A 27,367-nucleotide genomic window follows, 5' to 3' on the forward strand; every position below is an offset into this window, starting at 1 on the left:
CAAAGATGTGGAAGCAGCACTGGGGGCCCCCTAAGACCCCCTGCTCCTCCTCCTCCCCGTGTCAGACTGGTAGATTTGACTACATACAAATTTAAAACCCTGGGATATCACCGTAAATGTAGCGAAAAGACAAGCAACAGCCTGAAAGGAAACTGCACAAGCCTTTGCAACATATAAAGGGGCCGAAGATGGATAATCATCGTATATAAAAGAGCAACCTATAGATCACAAAGAAAGACAAAAAGTTCAACAGAAAAATTGGCAAAGGATATACTAAGTATTGTCAAAAGGAAAAGCGCGAATGGCCACGCCACGACTCTGGCGCCAGCACGACTGCCTCGCGCTGTGGTCCGTGGGGGCCGGCTGAGTGCTGATTCTTCACAGCCCCTCTTTTTCTTCTGCCTCCCTCCTGTGATTGACGCCTGGTGGTCCCGGGTGACAGACAGGGCACTCCCTGAGCCTCAGCCCTCCCTCCTGGCCCTGCAGCTGTGCCCTTACATCTGTGCTTCTCCCCTTTCCCAGGAGACATGTGGGAATGCCCTGGGTCTCTGGGCAGCCCCCACAAGCTTCCAGACGAGCCCAGATTTGCCTTGCCCTCCAGGGGACACACCTGCTCAGGGTCCAGCCCAGCCCAGCTTAGTGCTAGGAACGGCAGGGCATGGTCAGGGGCTTGAGGCGTGAACCACAGCTGTGGCAGGACACAGGAGGGGTCGCCATAGCCAGTGTTTGGGCAGGCGGTAGGTACGGCATTGCATATGAGAAGGCCCCGGTTGGAGGGACAAAACAGGCCCCCTAGGCGGAGCGTGGGACAGGCATCAGAGGCAGCAATGTGTTCATTCTGTAAAGGCAAGAATGAACTCTTCCCCAGAAAGAGGCTCCTGCAGCCAAAGGATTTCATGGGCAGATGTCGGGGAGACTGGACACGGTCCCCAGTGGAGCAGCTCCGGGTAACCCGGGAAAGACTGAGGGGCCTGCAACAAGTGCAGGATGCTTGCTTGCTCAGCCCAGTGTTTCCCAAGCGTGGCTGACACATTGACACCTCAGGGTGGACGTGTCCCTGGGGATGCAGGGGGTCTCCCTGCTATGAATTGATTGAGACCCGCAGCCCAGGGTCTGACCAGCCCCCACGCTCCTCTGTGTCCAAGGCTGGGCCTATTCCTGGGAAGCCTCTGGCTGGATGGGCAATGGGAGGAGGCAGTTTCCAAATTAATGAAATGCTGGTAATAGGGTTACCTGAGAAGGTTTTTTCTGCCCTTTTATAAAAATCATGTGAGTACCAACTCCCCCGTGCTGGGTGGGGCCCCTGTGAGTAAACAGGCTTGTTGAATTAATAGGCCTGTGTGGATAAACAGGCCAAACTCGTCACAATATATGCCCCCAAGTATTGCTTATGCGGGGGGGGGGGGGGTGAATAATAAAGCATCACCCACGTGTCTGCTCCAAATTGCACTTCCCTCACCTTTCCTGGACTTGTGTGCCAGTGTCACACCTGGAGTTCAGCTTCAAGCCGCCTTCTGTGCTTGCCTCTGCCCTCCTGAGTCCCTCAGCAGCCCTGCAGGGGTTCTGCAGCCTACCGAGACCTCTCGTCTGCGGGCGGCTGAAGCAGCTTCACTCCCCTTGTGCTCTCCCCATGCTGGTCTTGCTTCGGTTCCAATCCACGGTGATGGCTGCTCTCGGCACAGTCGCCACGCTTTAAACCTCGCTCTCCCTGTCATACCTGCCAGGCAAACTCCCCAACTCTGCATAAGCCCACACCCCCTCCTCCTTGCGCCTACGCTCGTGTCTCTGAGTGGCTGCAGGAAAACACAGGATATTGGCTTGTCTGCTGTGACCTCATAAAGGGTTTCCAAGACGACTGTTTCACCTCTTCTCAAGCCTTTAGCGCCTGTCCCTGTCAGCTAATGACTTTGCTTCCTATGTCACTGAGAAAATAAAAGCAAACGAAGACAACTGTCGCCAGCCCCATCACCTCATCTGCTTGCCCGTGCTGGGGGGCCCCACCTTCCCTCCGTTAAAGGGCTCCTGCCATTCCACCTTTCTACCGGCTCCTGTTCCCTCTCCCCTTGGAAGACTTTGCCTGCACAGTTTCCCCCTTTACTTCCTTGCTAGGTCATTCCCACCATTACACTAACAGACTATTGTATCTCATGTTAAGAAACCATCTCTCAACCCCAATCCCCACTTTCTTTCCCTGTGACCCCCCATCAGAGGGATCGTCCACGCACGCGATCGCCACTCTCCCTTCTGCGTGTTCTGCCTTGATGCAGTTCCAGCCAGGCTTTGGAAGCTTTCCAGCTGTGTCCCCAGAGCCTTCCGCCTTGCCAGCCCCCTCTCAGGCCCGACTTGCGTCCCTCAGTGTCACCTCCTCCCTGAAGTAATGCATCTTCTGGTGGTTCCCGCCTCGCTGCTGTTTCTCCAGTGCCCAGAGCAACCCCGGCGGCATGGCACACAGGAGGCGCCTGGAATCCTTGTCGAGTGATGGAGTTGCCTCCCGCTCCCTTCCTGCGTCTCATGTAGCATGAAAAGACATGTAAGAATCACGCTGTGTGGCTTCTGAAGGGGTGTGTGTGTGTGTGTGTGTGTGTGCACATGCACATGTATGGAAGTAGGGCTTCTTTGCAAGGGAGGAGGCCCTGAGATGAGGTCCTAGCAGGACTGGGTAGGGCTTTCACCCGGAGGACAAGCTGAGTAAGGAGGAACGGGGGGAAGGACCAAGGAACTGGCTTGGCTGGTTAGTTAGTGAAGAAACTGGAAAAGTAGCTGCAGCAGAAGCTCCAGCACCAGGCCCAGGCTGTGGACCTAATTTGTTAGTCACAGGAAGAGAAAACCTGTTGAAGGGCTTGTTGTACGAGGAAGTGACACACCCGGCCTTGCTCCAGCAGGAGTCCCCTGGGGGGAGGGGCAGAGACGGGAGGCCCAGGAGTGAGGTCTGTGGTCAGGCCTTGAGCACCGCCTAGAAACACCTGTGTCCCCCAGGTTTAAAGAGAACTTGTGCACATTTGGAGAGAATGGGTATTTTTATGCTTCATTCTCCCTCCCTGTTGGGTGGGTGGGCCACCCTAGCCCTCCCCATGCTGTGCCGTCCTGAGAGGTGAGGAAAGCCGGTCAGGGCTTGGGTCCCTGTCCCTGGCTCTGTCAGAAGCACATTCATCACTGTCTCAGTATTTTTTTAAGGCCTGGATTCCCCCTTTTTAAGGAAAAAAAAGACTCAAGTCTAAAGGCTCCGTGTCCAGTTCTGCACGCAAGCCCTCTTGTCCAAGGAGTGGGCCGTCTCCTGTGGCCTAGTAACCTCAGCCCCTGCTGACCTTGGGAGGGGCGTGGAGGGGCCCACCCCTGCCCGCAGATGTTTTTCCAGCTGTGGCCGCAGGAGAGGATGGATTTTCATCTTCTTTCCTCGGGCTGGGCTGTGCACAGCAGTACAGCCTGGTGGGAGGCAATGCATTTGCTCGGTAATGAGTTTTTGAGGCCCCCCTCGCCACTGGCTCTTCTGTGTGGTCTGGGTGTCTTGGTGAGGGAAGGTGGCGGTGAGGAAAGTTTCTCAGTGGGCTAACTTGTCTGCCTGCTTGGCCTTTGTCGTGGCTCCGTGGTTTCTGTTTCAGTCTGATGTTTTGATTTCCACTGTGCTTAGCAACCCTCTTACCGCCTCTGTCCGCCCTCGGAAAACCATTGTCTTTCTGAAGAGCTGCTTTTGCTCCAAACTGATAACTCTGGAAAGAACAGCTACAGGCCAGTATGAGCTGAGCTCAGAATGAGCACACGCAGAGGCAGTGACCTTGATCTGGATGATTCTAGCCTCTTGAGACCCTGAAATACAAGAGGCTGGTTTAATATCACACACAGGAATGCAGCCACAAATAGGACCTCAGTCTTGGGCTGCCTGTGTTGTTAACTTGACCTACTTGCTTTTCTGACCTGTGGGCTGGGCTTTGCTGGAATTTCCTTATGGCATGTTATTGTGGAAAATATGAGAGAAGGAAGCACATGTGGTTGGTCTGAGTATTGAGTATTGGTCTGGACTGGCTGTTTGCCGCTCAGGAGCACGGCCTGCTTGCCCTGGGTTTTAAGAAGCAGACTGCCACTCCCACGGAGACCAGCCCCAGCCTGAGGAAGTCTGACGACAGAGTTTTGAGCTGGAAACCAGCATCCATGGCCAGGTTTGCTCTGCGTGGGGACAAGCCACCGTTTTCCCCGCAGGCTTCTCAAGTGGGGGCTGGTTCTCTTTCATTCCACCTGGCTGACAGGACTGCAGGTGGGATGGGTTCCATGGCCGAACCCTGGCCCCTCCAGTGTCTGCGTCACACAGCCCGCTCTTCATCTTCCACCTTCGTCTTCTCTGCTCATCCTTCCATTCCCCAGTTCCAACCATCTTTGACCCTCCTGGGACCGTGATCCCTTGAACCTGCCGTCTGTTCACAGCTCTCCCCCCACCTGGCCTCCCTCTTCATCAGCTCGCTCACCCTGCCTTGCACTCTCCCTCCCTTGCTTGGCCCTACTCACTTGGTGAATCCACTGGTCAGATCCTTTGTCCTCGCCTGCACCTGCCTCTGTGCAGCTGGAAGTTTCTGGAGAGGACCACTACCATGCTGACAAGTCTCACTGTCACTTCCTGATCCTTAAGTCTGGGGTGGCAGGTCCTTCAGTTACTTCTGTATTCCAGTCACTCTCCCACCATCCCAGACACCTTCCCTTGTCCCATTCTGCCAGCTTCTCCTCTTCCTCCTCCCTCTTAGCTGACGGTTGCTTCGCATGGTGCTGAGAAGTTGGACACAATCAGGGGAGAATTTCCACACGCTACCTGCACCGCCGTTATCGGCCCCCCCATCTGTCGCGCATGTTGGCGCCCCCCCCCCCCCGTCAGCCATGGATGGGCTGTCTGTGTTTAAGGACGGCCCCGCTCCTGTGTCAGGTGCCGCTGATCTAGCGAGGGGCGTGGCCCACAGCTGCCCTCCCTCTCCTGCCGCGCCCGTATTACCTCTCTAGGAACATTTCTCCCACAGCACAAAGTGGTGCTAACCCCTGCCCCATCCTAGAGAAATCTTTTGGCCCCACTTTCCTCTCCACAGTCTCCTCATGCAAACACACACTCACAAGGTCCTCAAAGAATTGTCTCTACTCACTGTCTCCATTCTCTCTCTCTTTCCTCATCATGGGTTTGCCCCTCAGCTTTACTGAACCTGCTCTTCCGTGGCCCCAGTGCCTAACTGAACAATAAGTGCTCATTTTGTCACTGATGTAGAGCAGCATCTGACTTTGCTGACCCCTCTTGCCTCCTTGAAACACTCTGTCCTCCAGCTCCCAGGACACCACACATGTCTGGTCCTCCCGATATCTTCCTGGCCATTTTTCTGCAGTCTCCCTGACCTTTAAACACCCTGTCCCCTACCCTCCCTCCCCAGGCGGTCTCCCCCAACCTCATGATTTGCAATACCTTCTGTTTGCTGGGGACGCCCCACTTTGTATCTTCGGCCGGACGCCTGCTGGACTCCTTGACGTCCCACCTGGGCACCCGCAGGCACAGGGCTGGCCTGTCCGGCCTGAGCGCCTGAGGCTCCACCCAGACCTGTCCCGTCAGCCTTCACCGTCAGGGGGCCCGGCCACGCCGTCCGTGCAGTTGTTCAGGACACACACTTTGCACCACCCTTGAACCCTGTCTGTCTTCACTTGAATCCCACATCCAATCTGTCCACACATCCTTCTGGTTCTGCTTTCAAAACACATGCAGTTGTTGATGTTAAAGAATTATGGTTAAGTTTTTTAGAGTTAAGTTTTTTTTAGATGTGATGATGGTATTGTAGTTACATTTTTTTAAAAGAACCCTCATCTTTTAGAGATTCTCGCTGAAGTATTTATAGATGAAATGATATGAAGTCTGGGATTTACTCAGAATAGTCTAGGGTAGTGAGTCTCACCAAGAGGACTCATTAAAACACGGATTTCTGGGTGTCAAGCCCAGAGTTTCTGATTCGGTAGGGCTGGTGTGGGGCCTGAGAGTGTATTTCTATCACTGGTTGGTGCTTATTGTCTGAGAGCTACACTCTGAGACCCACTGATCTCAGACGTAGGAGACAGGTCGGGGGGTGGATGAAACACAGCGGGGCATGAGCTGATAGCAGTTGGAGCTGGTACGTATGTGGTAATGTGGGAACGTAAGGTTTATTATACTTTACTTTTCTTAGGAAATTTCCATAATAAAAAAGTGTGTGTGTGTGTGTGTGTGTGTGTGTGTGTGTCCAGAATTTGACTGTTTCTCAGAACCTCCACTGCTACCATCATGGTCCAGCTAGCATCATCTCTTGCCTGGATCATTGTAGTACCTCCTAACGGGTCTCCTTCCCCTTTCGCCTCTGTTCTCAAGAGAGCAGCCAGAATAACCCTCAAAACCCTGCAAGGACTGCCTCTCACTCGGAGTGAAATCCCAAGTCTTTTTATGAACTAGAAAGTTCTTTATAATGTGTCCCCCACTCCAATTCCTCTGCCAGACACGCTGATCTTCTCTCTGGTCCTTGAATATGCCAGGAATGCTTCTGCCTCAGGACCTTTGCACATGCTCTTTGGGGCCTACAATGCTCCCAATCCTTCACTTAGCCATCTCTCGCACTTCCTTCAGGTCTGCATTCGAAAGTCACCTTGCAACACTATGTACAGTTTCACACCACACACACACACAAACACACACACACTTCCTACACGCCTTTTTTGGTCACCTTTCTTCTTAGCTCATATCATTGTCTATATTGTGTTTGCTGATCTTGTCTGTCCGCTCTGACAGGAAACTTTCACGATCCCTGGCACCGAATAGGCCCTGCCAGTTCACTGCCGTTGTGGATGTGTCTTGGCAGCGCCACTGCCCCCAGCTGCCCCCACTGCCGGGGTGGCCTCCATTGTCATCTCTCATCTACTCATGACACACGGCTCTTCTCAGCCCCGGTGCAGTACCTGCCTCAGCTGACTCGCAGGTGCCCATTCACAGACTGAATGGCTGTATCCCAGAGGAAGACGTGGGCGAGGAAGAGGGTGGGCAAGTAGAGGAGACGACGTTCCTTAAACAGGCTGGACAGTCATGGCCAATGGGAGGGGAAGCAAAAACGTCCTCCCAGGGAAAAACCTATGGGAAATGCAACTAAAGACAGGAGTATTCTATTTTCGAAAGATAAGAAGAAAGCACAGAAGTAGCAAATGGGCCGGACAAATCCAGTCTGCAGAGGTGTGTGTTCTGCCCACACGCTGCTCAAAATAAATTTGGGTTGGTTGTCAACACTTGAAAATCAGGACTGTCCTATTTCTCTTGAAAAACTGGCGAGCTGCTGGCACGAGGCCGGATGCCCGCTGGAAGTGACCGCTGACCCGTTAGAAGGGGTGCGTGTCCTCTGGTTACCCACGGCCCCTTCCAGCAGCTTCATTCATTCCTTACCTGCCTGGTGCTCGTAGTGATTTGATTTGTGGGCTGTCTTTTGAAGAGCAAAATGGATTTCTTCTTCCTTCGAACCTACTTGGGGAAATACAGTTCTTCAGGGCAAGCAAGTTATTGGGGGTGTCCAGTGACTTTGGCCAGGCCTCTGGGAGTGTGGCGGTGGGGTGGGACCAGGGGGAGTGAGGGAGCCCTGTGCCGTGGTAGGTCAGGGAAGCACATGGAGAAAAGAAATAAGCTTACTGGAGAGAGACGGTTTGCAGGGGAGGCTGGGCTTTCGAAGGACTGACTCCCCAGGTGAAAGGATTCACAAGTGTTATGGGTTCAAATGTGTTCTCCAGAATCAATGTTGAAGTCCCAACTCCCAGGACCTCGGAATATGACCTTGTTTGGAAATAGACATCATTGCAGTGTCATTAGTTGAGATGAGTTCAGGCTGGAATAGGGTGGCCCCGATCCAATGTGACAGGTGTCCTTATAAGAGGAGAGAGACACAGACACAGGGAGAAGGCAGCCATGTGATGATGGGGCAGACACTGGAGTGATACAAGTATAAGCCAAGGGTCGCTGGCCACCAGCATGAGCTGGGACGGGGCAGGGAAGGCCGAGAGCCGGACCCTGCCCACCCCTTGCTGTCAGATGCGGAGCCTCCAGAACTGTGAGATGATACCGCCTGTTGTTGTAACTCCCCTGGCTTATTTCCAGGTCATCTGTTTGTGGTAGGAAAGCTCACCAGCTGATCACAACCACTAAGAATCGTGCCTTGCTGTGAGTTGTCACATAGAGTCAGGCAGAAAGATGTTTATATTAGGGAGTCGATAATTTACAGGATTAGAATGGGACAGGGTGGCCCTGTGGTGTGGTGCTGGTTTGTTTTCAAAATACGAAGATCAGAAGTCGTGTGTGTGTGTGTGTGTGTGTGTGTGTGTGTGCGCGCGTTTCATTTTCCCAGTGACGTGATGTGCACTCCTGTCGTCTGTGACCCAGCAGGACAAGGGGTCCGTTTGTTCCCACAGCTTCTCCCTGTGCTCACGTTCCCACCTCTGAAGTGTGGCTCTGACCACATCACTTTGCTGAGAAGTTTCCTCCTGTTCTATTTGGGCAGGATTATTCACAGACGTGAATGAATGTACAAAGGCCTCCTTGTTTTACAGTTAACAAGCTGAGACCAGATGATACTAAGTCTTCAGGGTTCTTTTGGAAGGCTTTGTAAACCTCCAAGGGTTGAAATATATACATAGATAGATATTTGTGTTAGAATTGTTCTCTCGCATCGATCCCTGTGTGCCCTGCGCTGAGGCCAGGAGCTGTCTGTTTGCTGCTCCCAGCTCTGTCTGCCACAGCACCTGTGGATCAGGAGACTCCACCTTGGGCCACACCCATGCCTGCAGGAGGGGGGCGCTGACTTCCATCCGTGAGCCTGGGCTTTCACAGGATTAGCTGTCCTCGCAGGGAGCAGGCCCGTTTCCAGGGGGGCTCTGCAGGCCCATGACCCAGGGCCCTTCCCTGATCAGTGGGCCTGCCGCCTCTGCACAGGGTGTTGTGCGTCTCAGCCAGGAGCAGATGCAAGGACCGCACAGAATGCCTCGTCCCCCTGACCGCTCAGCATTGTGGGACCAGGAGACTCGTGGGGTCACAGAAGGGCGTTGTACCCATCTGTGGGCCCCAAAGACGTCCACGTCCTAGTCCCCAGTTCCTGTGAAAGTTACCTTACAGTGTCAGCCTTCCGCTGTCAGCCCAGATCAACAGCCCTTGTGTTAAATGAATTTAGTTGAGGCTGAGGGCTGCCTTCCTGCTAGGTCCCCCTCATGGCACTTGCTAGGTCCTTACTTGAGGATTCACCCATGGTTATATTTTGTTCTGTGCATTTGGAAACGTTCTTCTGAGAAGGCGGCCAAAGGCCTGTCCCTGTAACAGCCAGGAGTACCCATGTCATCATTGTAAAGGTGGGGGCTCCCGGCTCCTAATGGTCCTTCTCTGTCCGTTTTGCTTTCATCCCAGGCTATGTCTTGCCCTGAGTGTTGAGGGTACCTGCTGAAGTCCTGGGGGGGGCCCTACTCATGCAGTTTGCCTTGGGGTTCACTGTCCCCAGACCTGGGGCACCCGGCCTTCTGTTCAGCCTCCCTGTGTTAGCAGTTAGCAGGTCCCTGGGAGCAGGTGGGCACTTGCACTGCAAAGCCTCCGGTGGACAACACTTAGGAAGGAAGGTCCTCCACGGGGTAACGATGACTCATTCCGGTTTCTGGGCACGTGGATGGTGGTGCAGAGTGACAAGGCCAGGCCCAAGATACCTGCTCCCCAGTGCCTTGGGCCAGCCAGGGCCTTCCCACACCCTCTCCAGCCCCCAGGAAACGGTTGGCGCTTTCAGAGAGCAAGCTTTTCGTGGCGAGGTCTGAATCTCTGCTGCTCGGTGATTTGCTGATGGTGAAACCTCCACACATGTTACTGGGGGCTGAGCTATTGTCTCTGCGTTTTCTTTCTCAAGTGGGTGGGGAGCGGATTGGAAGGCTGCGGAGAGAGAACTCCAACGGGAGACTCAGGCTGATGTTGTGTGTGCTGTGCTTCTCCCCCAGCTCCGGAAGAGAAGGAGGTCATTAGAGGCCAGTATGGAAAGCTCACTGACGCTTATGGATGCTTGGGGGAGCTCAGGTTAAAATCCGGTGAGTATCCCTTCTCACAGAACAGAAGCTGTCAGCTGGGCAGAGCCTCTCATGTTAGTTTGGAAAGACTGCCGGATTTAGAGGTTTTATTTTAACTTCTGATCTTTGAAAATGTTTATTTTGCTGAGCTTGCGCCTCCAGGCCGAGAGGTCAAGGTGAGTGCAGCCTGGTTCTCACCTGTCTGTGCTACTTCCGGCCCTGGGTGCAAAGTAGGCTCACCTTCATTATTTGCCAACCAGGACCGGAGTTTTTCCAAAGTCAGTCTGGGGGATCTGTCCAGGGGTTGTGTTTCGTTTACAAGGGATTTGTGCTCTGGAAGAGGAGGATGCAGAGGTCCCAAACCCCCTGGAGCGGCTGGGAGTATCTTGAGGTTGAGCAGGGGGGGTTGGACGTTGTTGGCAAGGAAAGGAAGCCACCAGGACCTGAGCAGCAGAGGTGGGGGGTAGGGAGAGGGAGGACAGTGTGTTCACAAAATGGACCATGTAGTCTGACCTGTAAGGCAGCGAGCCTGTGGGAACCAGTGGGCATCCTTGCTCGGTATGAGACTCGAGGGGCTGAGTGGTCAGCCCGGCTGCCATTGGGAGTCGCAGCCTCCCTGTGGGGCCAGCGAGTCACCTCTGCACGCTTGGACCTCATGGGAGCCTCAGTGCCCCTCTCAGTCTGTAGCCCCCGTGTCCTTCCATGTGTCTCAGCCACCTAATATATGTTGGTTCCACCCGGTGTCAGCAATGCATTATGGGGCCAAGACCAGAGCCTAGTGACATTCCTGATTCTCTGTCCCCTGGGTCAGACGGGAAAGGCTGTGAGTTGACCAAATTCAGGTGTGATGGCTTCCCAAGCCAGGCACGTCCATCTCCACATCTCCCTCTGCAGCTGTTCTCATGGATGGAGGACGTTTAGCACGGGTGTTTGCCATTACTTTTCTGGGTCTTTCCTCGGATGATTTTTCCTGAACTCTGATGATGACATTAATCATTTCCAAACAGTGTTGAGGAAAAACACTCACTACCCACATGACCAGATGCATTTATTAAACGTCTGTTTTATGCCAAAGGCTACATATTCATTACCTTAATCCTGCAAATAAACCAATGCAACAATATATCTTCCTTTGCTTTTACTGTGAAGGAAACAGACTCAGAGGGTTCAAGTAACTTGCCTAAAGTAAGAAGCTCAGCTAGAATTGAAATCTGGATCTGACTGCCTCCAAACACTTGCTTTTTCCACGAAAATGTGCTGCCTGCCAAGCGTTTTCTGCAGGATTTTCCCCCGCAGTGATCTTTCTGGTTACAAAAAATTCCTGTGGCCCTTCTTGCCTCCATAGTGATGATGGTGAAGATGACAGCTAATGTTACATCATGCTGTGTTTCATCTATTCTGTGGCACATTTTTTTACATTGTAACCTCTAGGCACTCAGGATGTGTTACAGTTGTTGATAGCTTACAGTTATTAGGTTGGTGCAAAAGTAATAGCAGTTTAAAAGGTTAAAAATAATTGTAAAAATTGCAATTACTTTTGCACCAGCCTAATATAATGGGCAACGTTTTTCTTGTACATAAATTAATGATCCATTTTATATCTGAGGGTCTCCTGGATTCAGTGCAGTACTGTAACTTGCCCAAGGGCCGGCAGCTGCCAAGTGGCACCCGGGTTTTAAACTTGTGCCTTCTGGCGCACCAGGGGCTGCTTTCAACTTCCAGGCTACTCTGTGCAGAAAGGGGCAGAAAGGCTGAGATGCCAAGAACAGGAAGGGCAGTCCCTTCCTCCACCCCAGGGGAAAGCATTTTTTCCTCTGATCTGAGGTCAGCAACAGGCAATCGGTCCTAACCAGGAAAAGTGGCAGCCCTCAGAGAAACATTGTCAGGGAGCCAGGGTGCGGAGGGGGGGGGAGGGGAAGGAGGGGGGCGGTGGAGGGGTGTCAGGGGCCAGGGTGGGCCTCAGCAGGATCATCCCTGGGCAGGGGGTGTGGAGAGAGGTGACCAGCTCCTGCAGTTGCCCTGGGCGGGGCCCTCCTCCCTTCCTGCAGCCAGTGCCCACCCGCCTGCCCCTCCCCTAAGGAGGGAGTGAACACAGCCTCTGGTGGCCATATAGGCCTAGCCGGGAAGGGGAGGGCCGTGCCGGGTCACCTGCCCCCAATTCTGATGTCCTCTAAATATCCCCAGCCTGCCTGCCCAGAGTCACCCTGCAGGGTGGGCTGCGAAGGCCCTCTGAGTGTGGTGAGGATGACTCTGACTTTAGGAATGTCAGGATTGCTTGGCCTTTTCAACACATTTCTCAAAGCAGGTTGGAGTATCTGAAGGATGGAAGGATTGGGCCTGATAGTCAAGTTTTCAGATCCCTTTTGGTTATGACGAGGAGTGTATGGGTTTTTGTTCTGAACAGTTGAGGCTGCCAGGCAGCACGCCTTGGAGTTTCAACTTCCAGTTGTCACCAAGATGACCCTCAGTGGGGGGCAGGGCCTCCCTTTTGACTTTTTTAGGCTGAGGACCTCTGTGCAGAGAAAGAGAGTTCCCCTCAGGCTCTCAACTTGGGCACGCTGTTCAGTTTCAGTCTACCTAAGTGAACATAGCCTTTTATTTAGAAATTCAGAAACATGCACAAAAATTGCATCAAAGCTTTATGTTAGGTTCCTAGGTTTTCATGGAGAGCTCGAAATCCCCCTTCCTCTTGGAATGCCAACAGGAAGGGGGTGGAGCGCCCACAATTAGCAGGGGGTTGGGTTTCCCAGTGAGCACACACTATAAAGCAGAGAAAGTGAGAGTATAGCAGTAGAAAGAATTTACCCCAATGATTATGGGGATTTAACTCACTTTTAACCTAAGCTTTCAAGGCCTCCCTGTGTCATGGCCTCAGGGGTTGAATAAATTGAGGTCTATTAATAAATTGTGTCTCCTGGACTTGTGCAGTGCACGGCCTGTGAAGCTGTACGTGACAGCCCTATGTACTTTCCACCAGACAACCCTCCTCGATTCTAGTTCCAGCTGCACAACAGACTGACCTTCTGCATCCATTTAATCACTGTATCTAGGGCTGTTTTCCCACTTGTAATACCAGAAAATTTGCCTCATCTCTATCTTACGTAGTTCTTAAGAGATTTAGATGAGAGAAGGAACACGGGTGCTGAGTGGGAGGGGACTGGCCTGCAGAGGGGTCCCTCTGGGAGAACTGGGGTAAAGGGCACAGGCTGAGTGCCTGTGTGTCATTGACTCCTTTGGGCGGTTCATGCACTCAGGCCAGCTGGGGGCTGACTTCTGTAGGCCGTCACTTCAGAATGAAAGTCTCTGGAGAGGGAAGTTGGACAGTGTTTTGAGATTCAGCTTATGCAGTGTTCTCTAGCAAGTCTTGATATGGAGTGGCCTTCATTGGTCTTAGAATAATTTATTTTAATACATATACCAGTGGTGTGCTAGCAAATATTTGACACCCAGCTCTCTGTGGGGTGAGGGGAGCTGGGAGGAGCCCTGATGTGCACTGTTTGCCAATTTCCATGGTGTAAATACTCCAGCCCTGGCTGATTTCAGGCTCCCAGTGCAGAGCTGCGGCAGCGGGCTCTCATGAGCTGGGGTAAGCTGCCAGCACACCGCAGCCACACCACTCTCATGTACTAGGAAGGGACGGTGAACGAGCCCCTTGAGCTGGTGCCATGTCGTAATAGACTTCTGAGCTTGTTAGTATAGGGTGCGGGGTGGGGGTGGGGTTGGGGGCTCAGGGATCCTCTGGCCGAAGCTCCTCGCTCCCCAGTGGGAAAGCCCAGAGTCCCTAAGTCCCTTGTTTACAGACTCCAGTATGAGAGCGTCCTATGCGAACAAAAGGAGAGATAAGACGGTCTGTAGGCAGCCCAGGCTTGAGATTGCTACAAACCTAGCTGGGGGGTAGAACTCAGAGCCTGAGCAATCACAGAGAAAGGCCAGCACAGGGGAAGTGGGGGGCCCGGCAGTGAGAACTTACCCAACATTGTCCCTGAATAAACGGCATTGTGTCGGCCGTGACTCACTGTGATCCCAGTGCCAGCCCTTGCCAGCCAGATGACAGATGGCCATAGTGAGATAAGACATGGGCCCGTCACTGCAGGGCTCGGGAATAGGGCAGCCTGGACTTGCAGGTGAGTTCTGAAGGCGACTCTCCCGAGGGAAAGAATTTCTAAGGTGATAATTGAGGTTGCGGACGTTTCGGTTTTTTAAATTGTGGTAAAATATACAGGAGATAAAATTTACCATTTTAACCATTTTTAAGTATATGGTTCAGTGGCATTAAGTACATTCACACGTTTGTGCAACCATCCGTCTCCAGAACTTTTTTCATCTTCCCGAACTGAAACTCTGTGCCCACTGAACTACTAGACATTCAGGAAGCAGCATTCTGTTCCCCTCTCTTCCTGTTCAGGCTGCAGGCGTCGTTGTCTGTACTGTGAGCCTCTGGAGGGTGTGTGTGTGTGTGTGTGTGTGTGTGTGTGTGTGTGTGTGTGTGTGTGTGTGTTTTGGCCTGTGACTCATTGCCTGCCCTGCCTGACACCTCACTTGAGTCTGGCCAGCAACCTCTGCCTGGGGTGTGGTCTTGCTTTGGCCAGAGCCCCAGAACCAGAGTGTCTGAGCTGGAAGGGACATGGAGACCCTCTGGTGCATGCCCCTCTGAGGCCCAGAAAGGGCAGGAGACCTGCCTGAGCCCCCACAGGCCATTGCCCAGGGCCTGTGTTCTGAGGCCAAGGCAAGCTGGAGCTTGTCTTTGTGTTGCTGCTACACGAGGCTTACTGCTTCCAAAGCCCTGGACTCGGCCTCGACCGATGACTTCTGAGCACCTCCCCAGACCCAGTTTACCTCTTGGCTCTGAAAAAGCTGATCCTGCCTTACTGAAAACAAAACCCAGGTCCTGTGTTCAAGTGGAGCATTAGCGGGGACTTCTCACGCCCCTGGGCAGGCGAGTCCCCATGGCCTCACTTTTATCCCCTAGAGATACCTTTTCTGTGGGGACCACAGGCTAACGCCACACTGCGTGGGTCAGGGGGCAGCAACCCCCTTAACAGTCTGGTGCCAGGCTTGTTACCATAGGCAGAAAGAATAGGGCTGCAGGGAGAGAGGGGGAGGAAGGGAAGAAGGAGGTAAGGGGACACAGAGGAGGGAGGAGATGAGATCATCCTTAAGAAAAAGTGCAGCTACCAGAACTAGATTTCCGTGGCCGAGAGCAGATCCAGACGCCATCTTGCCCAAGGTGAGCTTGAGCTAATTATAATGGATCATACGCTCATCAGCATTGCGGTCAGGGAAAGTCTCCACCTCCTGCCCCCATGACAGTTCCGACAAGAGCCAAATAAGGACAAAAACGCCTCCACCGACGGTAGGAGTGGTCAGCCAGGATCCCGCCCGGGAATGCCTATAACGCCACCGCTAAGCCTTGACTATTTTGTGCCCTCATTTTAGAAATAATAAATTCCTAAGCCACTTTGTTCTTCGAGGCAGCTGCCTTCTCCGGGCCTGCCCACCCTCCCTTCTGCAGAGTGCACTGTCCATTAATAAACCCCCCGCTCACATGGCTTATTCTCTGCATCTTTGAATTCTTTCCTGTGATGGTACCAAGAACAGGTGTCCTGGCTCGAACCAGGACCTCTTCCTTCAAACCTGAGGTATGTGAAGAGCACACGAGAAGTATTAAACAGGACTGAGCACAGGCAGGAAACTCAATATTGGAACACCAGGAGGCCCCCTGCTGGCTGTCAGGGCCCGGTGGGTCTCCCTCCTGAGGAGGCTGGCTCACAGAGAACTGTGCACAGGACACAGACGTGGTTAGTTCTAAGGAAAACAAGTTTCCCGGCACTTGACTCCTTCCTATAATCTGTTTGCCTAAGAGTGTCCCCGTGAGGAGGGGTGAGTGTCTCATTCCCTCTGTCCCGTCCACAACCACCTGTCTTCCATCTTACCTCTCTCCCATCTAGAATCTTGCATTGCCTGGGGACTTAAATACGTCTAGGAGGTCAAACAAAGGGACAATTCAAAACGTGGCTGTCAGTCGTGTTGAGGAAGTAAGTCACCTCAATGACTCAGTAACAAACTTGTTCACAGGTCAGGTGATGTCCGATTGTTTGCTTTCCAAATAACGGGAGGAAAACTAGGGGACCAGCTGACAGCATGGCGTAATTTTGTCGATAGAACATTCTTACCTATATTTAGCCTGTAACTCCGAAGGACTTTGAAGAATTGACTAACATTTCTATAATGAAGCCTTTTCTATTCCCATTGATTTATTAATGTGCACAAGGTTTCTTAGTGTTTACATCCATGAAAATGCAAAACAGAACGAGAATTGATATAGAATCTAATTTCATTCCATCAATAAATTATACTTATCCATGGATATATGAACTGTAAGTCCCATCTGTCTCATTAACAGATGCTTTTCCAACAAATCTTTACTTTTTATGTTAAATGATTATTTAGCAAAATGTTTTATTTACATTGTTTGACCCGATTGTGTACTAAAAATCATTGCAGTGATAACTCAAACCAGAAGAAATTCTTTTTAAGCACTTTCAGCTTTAGGATCAAATTGCTGCACAGTATAACAGGGTGAACAGTACAGGACAAGGAAACACAAAAGGTCACGTTAGGATGAGACTGTGGGGGGGAAGCGGAATGGAATGAGGAAAACTCCCATCTCTTACAGAAGAACGTGTTGTATGTTGCTTTGAATAATGAAAGATGGGATGAGTGTCAAGTCACGGTCTGGAGTCCATCGGGTCCTGGTAAAGAGGCCTGTAACAATTTCAGTTTTACTTGTCAATATTGAGCAGATGCTGGAAAATATATTACAACCATTTAAACTAACGATGAAAACATTTGGTGTCAATGAAAAAATGAGCCAGAGGTCCCTAGGCCAGCCACGCTCTTAGAGAGACAACAAGCCAAAGTGATTGAAGACGGCTGGACCTGAGGGCTAGCTGGAGCCCAGGGCCAAGGTGAGACCCACGTTGGGTCTTGGGTTCAGCACTGACTAGCCGTGTGCTTGGGCAGGTGATTCAGCTCCCTGGGGGACAGTCCCTCGTGTGTGAAATGGCTGCACTGTCAGGCAGGTTGGCGATACTTCTGCAAGGAAATATAGTTCAGAGCAGCAGCTCTGGAAGCAGACCTGGCTTGAGTACTTGCCCAGGTGGGATAGTCAGATGTGGATCGAATCCCACCTCCCCCACTGTGTCACCTTGGGCAGGTGTGTCCTCTTTGTGCCTCTGTTTCCCTTTCTGCAAACAACAGCGGCACCTCTCCCGAGTGGTTGCTGGGAGGAAGTTTGTGGGCCGGTGCCTGGTACAGGGGAAGCAGTGCCCTGAGAATCGGCTGTCATGAAAGCACCTCCCTCCAACGCTCACACGGTGGCACCCTCTCCTGAGCCCCTTGTCCCAGGACACAGGAGCCTGAATTCGCAGTGGTGGTGGCACTGTCCGTCCCTTTGTTCTCACTTATTTTAAGAGCCTTTTCACGCCTGCTGCAGCACGCCCATCCCGAGCCTCCCCCAGCCGCCCTGCACAGGAAGTGCTTACCGTCTTCACAGCACCCTGGGACTCTTGCCAGGGACTCTGTCCCCCCACGCAGAGGCTGTGAGGAAGTGGTGCTAGAAATCAGCTTCACGACACGGATGGATGGAGAGATGTAAAGTAAAATTTTCCATGCCTCTCCTTGAACCCGCTCCCTACAGAGTCTAATTTTGGGTGCACGGCCACACGGCTGTCCTCTGGGCTCCAAGGAGATGGTTCCTGAACTCTGCCTTCCCGCGCACTGAGCCCATGGCATGAGGTGGGTGGGATGTTTGCTTCTAGCAAAGGCTGTGGGAACATTGGCATTTGTGAGGCTCGAATGTGAGGACGCCCACCCCACATAAACCCTACCTATCTTCCAGAAATGATGCCGGTCCTACTTAAGAAACTCAGCCCAAAGCCTGTCACCATCCACAGCCTTATTCTTATGTTTCAAAATCGTTTCTTGGTAATCTGACTGAGGAGGTGGGATATGAGCCAATGTGGTTGCCCTGTTGGACCTCTCCCCCACACCAGTGGTCATGGTATCAGTGGTGACTTATTTATCGAATGACGGGATCTTTAATAAAAACCAGATGTTACCTCACGCTAAGCAGCCCCCCTCTTCCTATTAAGTGTGAGGCGGGAGGCGGGTAGCAGTGGACTTGGCCATCTTAGGGGTCTTTATTCAAATGTCAAGAGCTCGAAGAACGTGGAGTGCCATCGCTCCAGATAATGACCACTGGCCATCTGGAGTAAATCAGAGGCCATTTGAAAGGAATGTTCTGTGGACTAGAACCACGCCAACCCCTAAAGGCCAGTCAGTCACCCACGTGATGTCTTGGGCCCTCTCCTGGAACAGGAGCGTGGAGCGCTGTCCCCACTGTCCCCAGAGCAGAGCCCTGCTCCCTGACTCACCTCTCTGTGCCAGGGGACTGCTGTGGGGTAAGGGATGCAGAACAGAGAACAGGCACGGACAGAGTGTGGGGTCCCCACACAGGTGTCTTCTGGGACAGGGTCAACAGGCGGGAGGCTTGAGCTGCTCTCATGTTGGCTTCTTTAGGAAGAATTCCTCAAACGTGCCATGTGCAGTGCTGAGACATAACATCGAAACAGGGCGCTGCCCCCAAAGAACCTTCAGTCTACTGGGGATATAGGTGGGGAAGGCGGTGTTGGCTGTGCCTGTGACAAGGGCTAACACAGATGCTATTGTCACATAGAAGGGGCGACTAGCCGTGTCTTGGAGAGCAGGGAAGGCTCCTTGGAGGAGGTGTTGCTGAGTTGGTCCCAGAGAGTGGAGAGGAATTCTCCTAGCAAAGAGGGGCAGGCAGGTTGTTCTGACCAGCATGTGGAAGGTGAATGGGGTCGGTAGGGGTCATAGAGGGCCTTGATGGGCAGACAGTGTGTGTGGGGGGTACTTCCCAGGCAGAGGCAACGTCCTGGGAGAAGGCCCAGGGGTACAAGGGCGTATGACACATTTGAGGGGTTTCAGAGCCCAGAAGAGCTGCTGGGTTCTGTATGTGGGGCGGGACGGGATGGGAGGAGTTCCCATGTCAGTCCTAGGGCAAGTGGGAGCCATGGAAGGATTTAAGTGGAGGAGGGAGTTCTGCCATCAGGTGGGTTGGGAAGGCCACTCCAGTGACAGGACTTGGAGGCCTGATGTCGGCTGGAGGCCCTGAGCCAGGTGCTGGCGGAGAATTCATGGGGAGGGAGGATTGGAGAGGCTCTGGGTGGCAGATGTGGGGAGAGGGTGCAGGCCTGGGAAGGCGCCAGGCCAGCAACCCTCCGGCTCTGGGGGGCAGCAGAAGCACCCGCCCACGCCCAGACGTCTGATTGGGCCGAGACTTTGCATTGCTAACAGGCTCCCAGGTGGCCCTGCTGCTGCTGGTCAGGGGCCACGCTCAGAACCTCAGCTCCAGATGGGGCTCAGATGGCGGGCACCTTCCTGAGACACTGAGTTTAGGGGCGTGAGGTGCAGGACTGAACGGGAAGTCATGTAGCTGCAGTGAAACGGGGCTGTTAGGCCCCTCGTGACCACGAGCGACTCTGCAGTGGCCGACTGACCCTGTCCTCGTGTCTCATTACCCCTCCAGGTGGCGTGTCCCTGAGCTTCCTGGTGTTGGTGACAGGCTGCACCTCCGTGGGCAGAATTCCAGAGGCGGAAATCTACAAAATCACCGCCACCGACTTTTACCCTCTCCAGGAAGAGGCCAGGGACGAGGACCGGCTCGCCGCCCTGAGGAAGATCCTGAACTCTGGGGTCTTCTACTTCTCGTGGCCCAACGACGGCGCGCACTTCGACCTCACCGTCCGGGCCCAGAAGCAGGGAGATGACAGCTACGAGTGGGGGAACGCCTTCTTCTGGTGAGGCCCTGCTCCCTGCATCTCCTGCCCTCCTGGCCACGTGCGCAGGACGAGCTCTGCTTGGCACCTGTGTCCTTCATCTCCGCTCTGCATCATCCCCGGGGTCCCCCGGAGAGCAGGGTCCGTGACTACTCACTGTCTGCACAGTGAGAAGAAGACTAACCTACATTCCCCACCCCTGGGGCCAGGGAAGCTGTTCATGTAGGTTTAGTAACGAAAATCTGGGGCAGAAGTAAAGAGCTGAGAGCCAGCCTCCAGCAGGCACCTTCTAAGTACCTGGGCCTGTGCTCGGTGCTTCTGCTCTCGCAGTCCTGGTTACGCCTGGCAGGCAGATGCGGCAGGCACTGTTCTAAGTTCTCATCAGCTTCATAGGGGTCTATGAGGTGGGGTCTGTTATTACCATTTTACAGATAAGGAGACTGAGGCTCCAAGATCCCAAACGAGCCCCAGTAGTGGAGAAACTGAGTCATCCTGCAATGGTGAAGCACAGTAGCGTGATAAGGCCTGTCCTGAAGCCCCCAGGCAGAGGTGACTGGATGTCCCTACACATGTAGAGTCGTCTGGGTGCTCCTTCACGGACATAGCTAGGTGTGACCCTGTAAATATGTAAATTATTTATTGCCCTTGCTGGGTCCGGGGGTAGTGACCCCGATGAATCCTGTGAAAGGGGGGCAGGGATGAACACACACTGGTGCCCAGGCCTGGGTTGTCAGTGGTGCCGTTCCCCTCAGATTTCCCAGATGTGTGAGAGCGAGTCAGAAGCAAAAGTGATGAAAAGCCTGCTGTGGAAATTGTTCCACGACACCTCGTATAATGGGATGTTCATAGAATTCCAGTGTTGGCCTTTGGGGCTCCCCCAGTTTCCCAGCCCTCAGGCAGGATCGGTGAGGCTCATTTATACCCTTTATCTGTGTCCCCTGCCATGGCCCAGAGGGAGTCAAAGGTCCCCATCGCAAGATACATGTTCTTTCCTTGGTGCTTTGGAAACCCACCCCCCACCCCCCGCCCGCATTCCCCAGGACACTCCTGACTTCCGTTTGAAGAAGTGGGGCTTCACCTATCGTCCATGTGTCCCACCCAGTGCTCCCCACCCCGGATCCTCTCAGGTTCTCTGGTTTTGAGTTTTTTGGGCAGTAACGTGCACAGACTTTAAAACACATGTGAATCTCCTGCTGAGCTTGTTAAGATGCAGCTCTGATTCAGCAGGTCCACGCGGCCCAAGACTCAGCCTTTCTCGCCCGGTGAGGATGGTGGCAGCCTCGCTGCCGGTTCTGGGACCACACGCTGCGGAGCAGGTCCAGGGGATGGTGCTTCTGGGAATCTGGTTCCACTTTGCGGGGACCAGCTGGGACCTGCGCCCCTAACGGTAGCGGAGCTTAAGGACTGAGGGGTCTTTGTGCCAAGACCACGGAGCCATGCACGAGCAGAGGCAAGAGGTCTCCGATTGCTGACGTTCCTTGGAAACATCGCAAGCCCGGAGGGGACACCTGGGGACTCTGAATGCCCCAGAACCTATGTAGCTGCCCTCCCCAGGCCTCCTCCTGCCAGCTCTGTGGCTGGAGATTCGAGGCACAAAAAACAGGAAGACAAAGCAGGGATTCCCTAAGTGGAGGCTGAGAGGGGTTTGGGAAGGGGAAGCCCCAAGTGGACACCAAACTCTCTCTTGAGTTGAGAGGAGACACTGGAGGGTGCCAGGCTGCTGGGCTGTCCGCACCCCAGGGTGAGGTGTTTGGGCTCAGGGGGGAACCCACGGACTGGCCCCAATCGAGTTGGCCCCGGCTGAGTGGTCATAGGCTTGACTGCCTAAAGCCATCATTTGGGGTGCCGTATTTTAGGTGTGGACCCACATCTCGAGTTAGATGGGGTCAGCGCTGAATGTGGCTGGTGAATAAGGGAACGCGTACGGCAGGGTGAAGTCATTTTCCTGGGCTCGTTGTCGACCCCACGGAAAAGTACTTCCCTGTGCAAACAAGGCCTGCGAGGAAACTCAGAGCTGTTTCCCTTTCTAGATTGGCTCTCTTCCCCTGAGGATGTGAGCCCTCCTCCCACAGAGGGTCGGGCAAAGTATGACTACCAGCAGGGTTTATTCAGAGTTGCCCATTTGGTGAAAGGCTCCTTCTGGCTCCTGGTGACTTGGTGGGGACCACAGCTGTGGCTGGAAGACTCCAGGACAGTCCAGAGGCTTTGTCTCGGTGCCGTGTGCACATTTAATACATTTGCTACTAAGACTGGTTTAGCATCTGAATTTTAGACAGGGATGCAAAAGAGGGAAACACGTTTTTGTAGAGTAGTCTTCATGATGACCCTTTTTCCGGCCAACAAGCACTGTGGCTCAGAGCTCAGAAGGGGGTCCCACACGGCCACTCTGCGCAGGCGGCTCAGCACTCCGGTGGCACTGGCCCTGCTCACAGTGGGGGAGGCCCAGAGCTGGGGGCTGCGGCTTTTGGAGAAGCCACCTGAGGTGTCAGGGCTCACAACACACTTCTCCAGAAACGAGAAAATGCTTCTGTCTTTGAGGAAGTCTCAAGGGCAGGACTAGTGCCGCCTTTTTTAAACAAATAGGGCATTGTGACCTAGATTTGCTCAATACCCTGTAAGAGAGTCCCTTGATGGTTCCTGCCTCCCAGGGAGCTGAGCGAGCCAGGGGCCTCAGCACCGCACGCTGAGGTCCCCTGGCTGTGCCTCGTGGAGCCCAGAAGCAGCCCGGGGTGTCCCGGTGTCCATGTACCCCCCCGAGCCCTCACTTCTCAGAGCGGCCACTTGCTCTGCTGGAGGAGCTCGAGTGGGTGTTGGGAGGCTGGGTGACTGAGACACGGGAGGATGATGTAGCCGCCCACAGGTGCAGCGTAAAGGAAGGGCCTTCATTGAGAGAGGTGCAGGCCGGCTGGGCTGGGAGAAGACAGGCTCCCAGCTCCACACTGCCGCTTCCTGGCTCTGTGACCTAGGGCAAGTACACATTTCACTTCGCTGTGCCTCAGTTTCCTCATCTGTAAAATGGGGTGAGTGATAATACCTGTCACATAGCATTGTTTCAAGGATGAAGTGAGTTAATCCATCCCAAAGCATTTAGAATGGTGCTGGGAAACTCAATAAATGTTGGCTGTTTTATCCCATCATTATCATGCTGGGCACCAGGGGTCTCCAGAGGCCCAGAACAATCCACCAGGTATTTAAATATTGGAACTTTTGTTGTTTTAGTTTCATCTCCTCCTCTTTCTTTATTTGGGATTGCTTTGTAATTCATCTCCTGGGGTATGTATATAATTTTAGAAGCATGCATACATTTACTGTTATTTTTATCATTTATCATTATTAATCACAAAACATATGGTAATTTATTTACTGGTGAGATTTCTGATATAAAAATATGGAGACCACAGGTCTAAACTGAGGCTCCTCTGAAATTCCCGGCAAGGCGTGCTTGGCTCCCATCCGCTGATACTGACGCCGGTAGTGGCTTTGAGAAAGGACGCCTTGCCCTTTCCTGCTGTATGTGTCTCAGTGGCCCTGCTTGGGGTCTCTCTGAAGCCCGGGAATGTCCCGAGTGCAGAGTTCACGGAGCTGCGTGCATTCACCCCACACTGAGAGGGAAGGCTGGCCCCACAGGTGTCTCCTCCCTGCTTGCTTTGGGCGCCACGTTTCCTGGAGGATGTGGGGTGACCTGAGTCGCGGTGGGGTCCGTTTTGCAGGAACCAGCTGTTGCACCTGCCCCTGAGGCAGCACCAGGTGAGCTGCTGTGACTGGCTGCTGAAGGTCATCTGCGGGGTGGTGGCCATCCGCACCGTGTACGCCTCGCACAAGCAGGCCAAGGCCTGCCTCATCTCCCGCATCAGCTGCGCGCGCGCGGGCGCTCGCTTCCACACCCGCGGCGTGAACGACGATGGGCACGTGTCCAACTTCGTGGAGACGGAGCAGGTCAGTACAGCCGGTCCTGGCCCCAGGGGTTCAGAGTGGTGCCGCCCACACAGACGTGTTTGTGTTGGGGCTTATTTGAGGCAACTTCTGCCGAGCGTGGCCACTTACTCTGCAGGCCTTGGGGCTCTACCTGCAAATGTAGCCTCTGGTTCGCATGGTGCCTCTCCTCCGACTCACGTCTCAGGCTGGGAAAAGACTGCTTACCTGCGGTATTTTCAGCCAAAAGGAAGCAGGACTTTTTGCTATGATCATGAAGGGTAACAGTTTTTTAGAGAGCAGCCCACGATGGATGAACCATCAGGTTTGAACATCTTTTTAGGCAAAAGTAAGTAGATTGATAAGGGGAGGGCGAGAGAGGAAACAGTTCTTTTTCATTGTAAATCAGCTGAGGCTTCATCCTAGATGCAAGTCTTAGCACCTGGGCGTTGTGAATGAAGGTCTGCGTGTGGAGCAGCCGTTGCTCTCAGCTCCCATGGGCTGTGACCATCTGCTTCATTTCTCACTGATTTGTTTTCTAAACTCTGTTCTCATTCCCAGAGATGCTGTCTTACTTTTTTCACTCTCTCGCACTTGCCATCTGGAGGATAATGCCACTGTGTAGACTAACAGGTGGGATAAATTATACGAAGAGCAAACCCTGTGAAAGGCACAGGTGCAGTGTGGCCGTGGGTGTCAGGCCGCGCACACCTGTGTTTATTTAGTGGCGATGTGGCTTTGCACCCCCTTCTTACTAGTGCAGCTGTGCGGGGTGGGTGGGGGTTTCCTAGAGGACCGTGGCCAATTCAGCACAGATTGAGCACCTGCTTTCTATGTGCAAGTGGCACCTGCGTGGACTTGCAGACGCACAGGGTGAGGAGGGGCCCCCTGGCTCAGAGGCTGACGGGAAGGACGGTGGGACAGCAGGGCCTGTGACTTCTGCTCCCCCTGTCTGCTCTCCTGGGTATAGACGAGGCAGGTAAATAAATATCTGGTTAAAAATGACACGGAGAGAAAATGCGGCCCCCAAATGGAGGCTGCTTGCTTTTTTCTCGTATCTGCACGATGAAAATGACTCCGTTTTGTTGTCAGGATCCACCTTCCTTATTATTTTCCATCCCAATTTTATCCTTGTGTCGTTATCCTCGGCATCATCCAATTCATCCAGCAAATGTTTATTATTTATCACCGGCTGTGGGCTGGGTGCTGTGCTGGGAACTGGGGGCCAATGGAGCCTGTTTGTACAAATCAAATTACCAGAGCCCCGGAACCTGGTAACTGAATCAGGTTCTAGAGGTTTCATCGGGCGTCAGCCTCCGCCTCGCTCTCCATCCGGCCCTCAGGCCGACGGTCCCTCGTCCGCTCCTCTTGTTTGATGCTCTCTGGATTTTTGAATTTCAACCCGTTTTTAAAAATTTTGGTCTTGTCTACTGTATCTTATCAAGTAAGTCATTGGAAAATCAACTGTCCCCCCATGTCACCATTCTTTCAGTTTTAACTGAAGATGTAAGAGGGCAGAATAGTTTCCTCAGGCAGCTGTAACAAACGAGCAACCTACACAACTGAAATTTATGCTCTCACAGTTCTGGACCCCGGAAGTCCAAAATCCAGGTGTCGCCCGGAAGGCCCTGGGGAGGACCTCGTCCAGCTCCTGGCGGCCCCGCTGTGGCAGCATCGCACCACTCCGCCTCCTTCTCCCTGTGTTCTCTCCCTTTCTTAGGAGGACACCAGTCATGTTGGATCAGGGCCCTCCCTACTCCACTATGACCCCATCTTAACTAGTGACATCTGCAGTGACTATTTCCAAATAAGGTCATGTTCCGAGGTGCTGGGGATTAGGGCTTCAGCATATCTTTTTGGAGGACACAATTCAACCCACAACAAGGAACTGTTCCGAGGCGAACGGGCTATGCTTCAAATGCAGCAAGTGCAGCTTTATGAAAAGTCTCTATTGTCTTTGCTTTCCTCGTTTTCCTACAGACTAGGGTTGAGACCTTTGCTCTGGTTATGTCCTCTCCATGTGCCTGCTGACTTGCGTTGGCCCCCAGTGTGCCCAGAGGCAGGGTCCTTGTCCCCTCTTGCACCTTGTAGACAGCTCAGCAAGGCCTGAGAAATACAGATGGCCTGGCCCTCTGGCTACTTACATGGCCTCCACATGCCTCCCTTCTTGGGGTCGGGGAGGGGTTTCTTGGCTCCTGCAGCCTTTGTGGCCTTCCTACTTTGTGTTTTTCCTCCCTTTCCTCCTCTGGGTTCTGGATCAGATGGGGCTGCTCTCTCTTTGAAGCCCTCACCCCGACCTTGCTCCCAGGAGCAGCAGACGAGCTGACAGGTGGCCAGACCCCTACCCCCATGGGTTGTCCACCAAGAGATGCAACCAGCTGGGAAGATGGCCCCCACCTGGGACCAAGACATGGCAACTTAACCCTGCGGTGATTTCCTTTTCACCAGACACATAGCCAGGCAGGAGGGTCGTGACCTTGCACCCAAAGCAGTTCTTTGTGGGGCATGTACATGTCGGGCCACTGCTGCTGGACCACATGCTGTGCACTGTGGCAAGTAGTCTCGGATGAGTCACGCCATCAGAGAGCCCCCAACAGTGTGACCACCAGGGGGTGTGGGAGAGAAGGCGACTCCTGGGGGACGGCAGGAGTCAGTTCCCAGAGCCGATTCCAGGGGTGTCCTTATTGGCAACACAGGAGCAAACCCTGGGTCCCTAAGCCGAGCTTGACTGTGAGCTGCCCATCGGGACGCAGCAGGAACGATACAGACAGCTGGCCTGGCAGGCAGGGAGCGTGCCCCCGGGGCGTGCCTCCCACAGTCAGTGCTCAGCTGCCAGACAGCTGCCTAGAGAGACAGTAAAGAGCGGAGCACAGAGCGGGGGAGGGGATCTGCGCTACAGGAGGCCCGCGCCAAGTGGGGAAGCGTGCAGGGAGAGGTCGCCACAGCTAGAATGGAGGAGAGCCTGAAGGCGGGCGCTTCCTTTGGAAATCGCCCCTCAGCGGGACGCCCAGGGGTACGGGCGGGACCCAGCGCGCCAGATGGCATCAGCCCCACTGCAGCAGTGTCCACCGCAGCCAGGTCTCCTCTTCTGAAATGTTCACAGAGGCAGGATGAGCAGAGACGGCTGCAGGGGCGCAAATGCTCCCAGAGGAAGGAACCTCTGTCGCTCCCACCTGCTCTCCGGGGGCCACTCGCTCTGTGGAATCATGGGATGGTTTTGTTCTGCACGTTGTCGCGATAGAGGTGCTTAGGTTGATCTAAGTTCTTTTATTTTTTTAAACACAAAAGTGTTCTCTAAGTGGAATACATACCAATGTTTCTGCCATTGGTAAGCTGTGTGGCCGCTATGCCTTCCCCTCCTGGCCACTGCCAGTGACGGTACTTCGTTTTGTTTTGTTTTGTTTCACTTACAGTTGACATTCAACATTAGTTTCAGGTGTGCAGCACAGTGGTTAGGCATTTATATAACTTACAGAGTGGCCCCCAGTGAATCTAGTGCCCACCTGGCACTATACATAGGTATTAGCATAGTATTGACTCTATTCTCT

The 27,367-nt window shown here is 53.3% G+C and overlaps 1 protein-coding gene across 5 annotated transcripts in view; it reads left to right on the forward strand.

The window, feature by feature from the left end:
• The window catches only part of SYNJ2 (synaptojanin 2), a 94,121-nt gene that overhangs the window by 14,941 nt on the left and 51,813 nt on the right, over positions 1-27,367 (forward strand). For 4 of the 5 annotated variants that reach the window (XM_019749359.2, XM_019749347.2, XM_019749342.2 and 1 more), the window contains exons 2-4: positions 9,982-10,068; positions 19,658-19,928; positions 23,618-23,843. In XM_019749359.2, coding sequence (XP_019604918.2) covers positions 9,982-10,068; positions 19,658-19,928; positions 23,618-23,843 — 584 coding nt within the window. The remainder of the gene's footprint in view (positions 1-9,981; positions 10,069-19,657; positions 19,929-23,617; positions 23,844-27,367) is intronic. The other variant, XM_074333750.1, reaches the window with a different exon arrangement.

The sequence above is a fragment of the Rhinolophus sinicus genome, linkage group LG05, assembly GCF_036562045.2.
Source record: "Rhinolophus sinicus isolate RSC01 linkage group LG05, ASM3656204v1, whole genome shotgun sequence".
Taxonomy (NCBI): Eukaryota; Metazoa; Chordata; class Mammalia; order Chiroptera; family Rhinolophidae; genus Rhinolophus; species Rhinolophus sinicus.